At 43.3% G+C, this 6,560-nt stretch overlaps 1 protein-coding gene across 1 annotated transcript; it reads left to right on the forward strand.

The window, feature by feature from the left end:
* The first annotated feature begins 470 nt into the window (after positions 1 to 470).
* Positions 471 to 2,650, forward strand: LOC139265279 (eotaxin-like). The gene is made up of 4 exons (XM_070882229.1): positions 471 to 552; positions 1,352 to 1,472; positions 1,930 to 2,007; positions 2,431 to 2,650. Exons 1-4 carry the CDS (start codon positions 489 to 491, stop codon positions 2,456 to 2,458), a joined length of 291 nt encoding a protein of 96 aa, XP_070738330.1. The 5' UTR covers positions 471 to 488; the 3' UTR covers positions 2,459 to 2,650.
* The last annotated feature ends 3,910 nt before the right edge of the window (positions 2,651 to 6,560 follow it).

Here is a 6,560-nt window from a genome sequence, read left to right on the forward strand (position 1 = left end):
AAAGTGCTTGGAGATACACTTGAAGTGCCATAAACTGCAAGGCTACGGATGATGAGCTGGAAAGTGGGATTAGGCTGGATAGCTCATATTTAACCAGTGCAGACACAATGGGCCAAACAGCCTCCTTCTGCTCCATAAATTTCTATGATTTCTATGATTTCTGTGATTCTCCTCTGATGCTTACTGACCACCCTGACATGCTAACTGGCATCATGCCAACAGTTACATGTTTCCTGACCTGATATCACATGGAGCCTGGATATGATGCAACATTTCTTGCTAAAATATGTGTTTTTTCATTTGCCTTTTTTCACACCTCTCGATGTGTCATACATTTTCCATTCTTGAGCAGGAAATCCCCCTTAATGTAATCATGTATAAAAGGACTGACCCCGCTCAGTCGAGACGACAAAGGACTCCATCTGACTGAGCATACTGAGTGAATAGACAAAGTTGTAGACTGTTGAAAGCTTCACTTCTTCAACAATATGCACATGAAGATTGTTGTGGTTCTGGTGCTCTTCTGTGCTGTCTCGGTGTTAAGTAGATCTTGTAAGTTGCTTTATTTATTTCCAAATACATAGCATTGTGACCAATATCTGTGCAGATTAACAATATATTCTCACAGGGCTGGCCAGGGCACGAGCACTGTGACAATATCAAGACAACTAGCAGGCAGACAGATAAGCACCCAAAGTTCATTATGTAATGTTAAGTAACTACTAGAGTTAAAGTAGGAGGCAGCATCTAATTAAGCACAGGTTGAACCTCTCTTATCCAGCAACCTCGGGACCTGGCATGTGCCGGATAAGGGATTTTGCCAAACAAGGGGAGGTCACGTTAAAATAGATGGTACAGGTGCTGAGCAAGGGGATATTGGGGCTGGATGGCTTGGGGCGGCAGAGAGATCGGGAGGGTGGGGGGATGGTGGATCGCGGGATCAGGCCAGCGATTGCAGGAAGTATTTCAATTGTTCAATTTGTTAATGTCGGAGCGGCCAGGAATGGTGCCGGATAAGGGAAACCCGGATAAGGGAGCTTCAACCTGTAACTAAAATGGTTTGAGTCAATCCTGTCTCGTGGATAGTATATTTAATGAAGCTTTGAGTGGGGATAAAAAAGAGATCAGGGATGCTAAAGACCTACTGAGTTCGCTGTGAATAAAAGATATGAGTACAGTATGGCTAATATTGTAGATCTTCTATGACTTGACAAAAATGGTCTTTCAGAGAAGGACTACAAGAAGCAGCAGGATGATTTTGGGATTGATTGTATTGGTGTTCACAGTATATTTGAAATGCAAGGGTTTTCTTTTGAGCAAAATTAAACGAAAACAATGTTTGTTTTTTCAGACCGAGGCCCCGGAATGATTACCACAAACTGCTGCACCAAAGTGTCCCGAAAACTGATCCGATTTCAGATTACGCACTACCGGATTCAGCCAGAGTTGTCTCCCTGCATCGAAGCCATAATGTACGAGACTATTCTCTTTTCTCTATCCAGAAATCTGTCCATTCTGTTTGAGCCTTTTTAACATTTCTGGTCATTTGCCTATTTTTCTTTTTTAAAAATGTTCTTGTATGAGTTGGAATGTGCAAGATCATCATCATCATAGGCAGTCTCTCGAAGTCGAGGAAGACTTGCTTCCACTCTCAAAGTGAAAAAGTTAAACTCTCGTCAACATTTTTGATATGTTGTTAAGTGAAGGGTCATTAAGAGCTGACTTACTCTTTCAATGAGCATTTATAAAGATTAGCCAACATTGTACTCTAAAATACTGACTTATTGTGGGTTACACACACATTAGGATCAGTTTGGCTGAAAAGCACTGATTGCCGAAGAGTTGATTTAAATACATTGATAAGTTCGGACCATTTTAAATCCATTTTCCAGTTACTCGTATAACATGGTGGCTTCTGCTCTCTTTCAGATTTTACACAGTGGAGAAAGGACCTCTCTGTGCTGACCCGAATGCACGCTGGGTAACGAGAAAGATTAACGAGATTAAGTAAGTAGTGTTGATTGTGCAGTACAGGTAGAAATGACTGACAAGAAGGTCTAGGTACATAAACAATGAAGTCCACACTAAACGTTTGCCTAAAAACCATATTGCAACATTTTTACACATCATATTTATCTTTTGCTATATATATTTTATACTGGAAGTTTGTTGCGGCTGTTCCTTACAATGGATCAATACATTTTCAATTTGTTAGCGCAGGCATCATAATGAATAGAGATTCTGACTGGGTATTATAATATACCAACAGCAGAATAATACAGAGTATTTCACAGGAAAGTAAATTATTTTGCTCTTCGAAAGTGGATTTATCAGGAAATGAAAGACCAGTACTAGTGCAGTGTTCATTACATAACTGAAATTTCTATTCATATACTCACAAATACTCAAAATGTCATCTTTCCATTACAGTGTCAGGATGCAGAGTGATGGAGCATAATGAGGCCGACTGAATTGTTTTCTATTGGAAGACGGAGAGAATGCAGCATTTGACACTTACCTTTTGTTAGTTTGTGTATATATCGATGTGCCATTTTGTAATTCTTAATTTATTTCTGGTACCATTTAGGCAGTGCAATATTGTTCCAGTGCTGTGTTTTCTTTATCTCAATAAATGTATACATTTATCTACATTTATTTTATATTTTCTGTAGAGAAGTTATTTTCACTAAAAATAAAAAATTAAAAATAAACTTTCTCAAAAAGAATTTGAATCTTCCTGTAAGCACATACGAAGGAATAGGCATGTTCTTCTTTTATGCGCTTTTCAAGTGAACAATAAATACTTGGCAGCAAGGAAGGGGACGAGAGATTGTGTGGAGTAGTGATCTTTCGCCTCTAGGGTCTGGCTTCAAATCCATCCCAGAATGTTAGGATGAAAGCTTACTCTCTCAGCCTGATATAAGAGCTCCATGGAAATGAATCTAGTTCACTCTGTACTCATTTCCTGTGGGTGCATTCCATAGCACAATATTAACCTACACACTGCCACTGCCAATTAAGTAGGACATATTGGAGGAAAATGTTGTCTGGTGACTTCATCTTAGCAACATCATAAACATGATGGGAAAAATTCCTCTGATAGCGATTTTTAGCAAAATCGTCAACATGTTACCCTTAAAGAAGGGTAACTTTGAAGGTATGAGGCGTGAATTGGCAAGGATAGATTGGCGAATGATACTTAAGGGGTTGACAGTGGATGGGCAATGGCAGACATTTAGAGACCGCATGGATGAACTACAACAATTGTACATCCCTGTCTGGCGTAAAAATAAAAAAGGGAAGGTGGCTCAACCATGGCTATCAAGGGAAATCAGGGATAGTATTAAAGCCAAGGAAGTGGCATACAAATTGGCCAGAAATAGCAGCGAAACCGGGAACTGGGAGAAATTTAGAACTCAGCAGAGGAGGACAATGGGTTTGATTAGGGCAGGGAAAATAGAGTACGAGAAGAAGCTTGCAGGGAACATTAAGATGCACTGCAAAAGCTTCTATAGATATGTCAAGAGAAAAAGGTTAGTAAAGACAAACATAGGTCCCCTGCAGTCAGAATCATGGGAAGTCATAACGGGGAACAAAGAAATGGCAGACCAATTGAACAAGTACTTTGGTTCGGTACTCATTAAGGAAGACAAAAACAACTTTCCAGATATAAAAGGGGTCAGAGGGTCTAGTAAGAAGGAGGAACTGAGGGAAATCCTTATTAGTCGGGAAATTGTGTTGGGGAAATTGATGGAATTGAAGGCCGATAAATCCCCAGGGCCTGATGGACTGCATCCCAGAGTATTTAAGGAGGTGGCCTTGGAAATAGCGGATGCATTGACAGTCATTTTCCAACATTCCATAGACTCTGGATCAGTTCCTATGGAGTGGAGGGTAGCCAATGTAACCCCACTTTTTAAAAAAGGATGGAGAGAGAAAACAGGGAATTATAGACCAGTCAGCCTGACATCAGTAGTGGGTAAAATGATGGAATCAATTATTAAGGATGTCATAGCAGCGCATTTGGAAAGAGGTGACATGATAGGTCCAAGTCAGCATGGATTTGTGAAAGGGAAATCATGCTTGACAAATCTTCTGGAATTTTTTGAGGATATTTCCAGTAGAGTGGACAAGGGAGAACCAGTTGATGTGGTGTATTTGGATTTCAGAAGGCTTTTGACAAGGTCCCACACAAGAGATTAATGTGCAAAGTTAAAGCACATGGGATTGGGGGTAGTGTGCTGACGTGGATTGAGAACTGGTTGGCAGACAGGAAGCAAAGGGTAGGAGCATATGGGTACTTTTCAGAATGGCAGGCAGTGACTAATGGGGTACTGCAAGGTTCTGTGCTGGGGCCCCAGCTGTTTACATTGTACATTAATGATTTAGATGAGGGGATTAAATGTAGTATCTCCAACTTTGCGGATGACACAGTGTGAGCTGCGAGGAAGATGCTATGAGGCTGCAGAGTGACTTGGATAGGTTAGATGAGTGGGAAAATGCATGGCAGATAAAGATAATGTGGATAAATGTGAGACTATTATCTGAATGCTGATTAGGAAAAGGGGAGGTACAACGAGATCTGGATGTCATAGTACATCAGTCATTGAAGGTTGGCATGCAGGTACAGCAGGCGGTTAAGAAAGCAAATGGCATGTTGGCCTTCATAGCGAGGGGATTTGAGTACAGAGGCAGGGAGGTGTTACTACAGTTGTACAGGGCCTTGGTGAGGCCATACTTGATCCATCAGGCTTCATGACGGGGACGATGGGGCTTGCCCAGTCGCTGAATTACACGGGAGAAATTATGCCTTCCCGCAGAAGCCCGTCCAGTTTGTTGTCAATCTTTTCCCTCATCACATAAGGCACAGCTCTAGCCTTGTGATGGACCGGTCTGGCATCCTGTGTGATGTAGATTCTAACTTTAGCCCCTTTGAAGGTACCCACACCTGGCTGAAAGAGATGTTCAAAACGGCTTAGAACTGTTGAGCAGGAGGTCCGTTCCTCTGACGACATGGCGTAAACATCATCCCATTTCCAATTAAGTCTGCTAGCCAGCTTCTCCCCAACAGGGCTGGGAGATTCCCGGGGACAATCCACAGGGAAAGTCGGTGCATCATCCCTTTGTGTGTGACTGAGAGCATGGCGATGCCAAGGACAGGGACGATTTCTTTGGTAGAGGTCCTTAGTTTGGTGTCGATCTTTGTGAGTTTTGGTCTGTTGCTTTTGTGCGGCCACAGCTGTTCAAATTGTTGAATGCTCATGAATTTTGACTGGCCCCCGTGTCCAGTTCCATGTTGACGGGTAGCCCGTTGAGTAGAACCCTCATCATAATTGGAGGCATCTTGGTGTAAGAACAGTGGACATTGATCGTATTAACCCGCTGTACCTCGGCGTCCCGTGCACTGTTCCAATCGTCTTCTGGTCCGCTTACCGACCCTTCCGATTCGTATACCAGCCGAGCTGCTGTTTTTCTGCACATGCGAGCCAGATGCCCTATGTAGTTGCAGTTTCTGCAAACGGCATGCTGAAATCAACACACCCTGCTTGAGTGCCTTCCCCCACATCTCCAACACAGGCCGTTTCCATTGTTTCCGAAGGATGAGCTGCGTCTGTCTGATCTCCCTTGAGCTTCTCTCAATCTGTTGTTGAATGCTCGCTTGTGGGTTGATGAGGTGTGATCGGTCGTTCAACTTGATTTTGATGGCTTCTGGTGCCACTGTCTGCTGTTGAAGGCCTGCTCTCCTGCCTTTGTCTGTGTGTGGGGGTAGCGGTTTGTTTCACAATGTGAACGCCTTGTTCCGATGCCTCGTTGGTTGTCGTACCCAAAGTATAGATCAGCCTCGTTTCTTCTTCGCCTGCCAAGAATGTCTATGCGACCAGTGCTGCTGCCTCTAGAGTCAAGTTCTTAGTTTTTATAAGCTTTCGGAATATGCCTGCATGGTCTATTCCTTCAATAAAAAAGTCTCTCAGTACTTCTCTCCTTAGTTCATCGGGGAACTCACATGAACTAGCCAGCCTCCGAAGTTCCGCCACGAAGTCGGGTATGCTTTGGCCCACACAGCGTCTGTAGTTGTAGAACCTGTGTCTGGCCATGTGTAGGCTGCTCGCTGGCTTCAGGTGGTATCTCACCATTGTGCTCAACTCCTCAAATGACTTGCTTGCTGGTTTCTGGGGTGCCAGCAGGTCTTTCATTAAAGTGTATGTTTTCGAGCCACAGCTGGTCAAGAGATGGGCTCTTCTCTTGTCTGCCTTATCGTTGCCCAGCCAGCCTTTGGTCACAAAGCTTTGCTGGAGCCTTTCTATAACGTAATCCCAATTGTCTCCAGCATTGTATTTCTCATCTGAGCTGTTGGTAGCCATTCTGTGGATTCTGTGATCCCGTAACTCGTCGCCACTGTTAAGTCCTGACTCTAATGTACTGACTTACACGAGACACAAGCTGAAGTCAAGGTCACTCAGGACCTGCACCTTTAATTCCAGCTCTCCAGTGCTGCTCTTGCCTGAGACCTCCCTTTATATACCTCAGTGGGACAGGTATGGAGTATCTCCTGCAAATGC

This window comes from Pristiophorus japonicus, chromosome 6 (assembly GCF_044704955.1).
Source record: "Pristiophorus japonicus isolate sPriJap1 chromosome 6, sPriJap1.hap1, whole genome shotgun sequence".
NCBI lineage: Eukaryota > Metazoa > Chordata > Chondrichthyes > Pristiophoridae > Pristiophorus > Pristiophorus japonicus.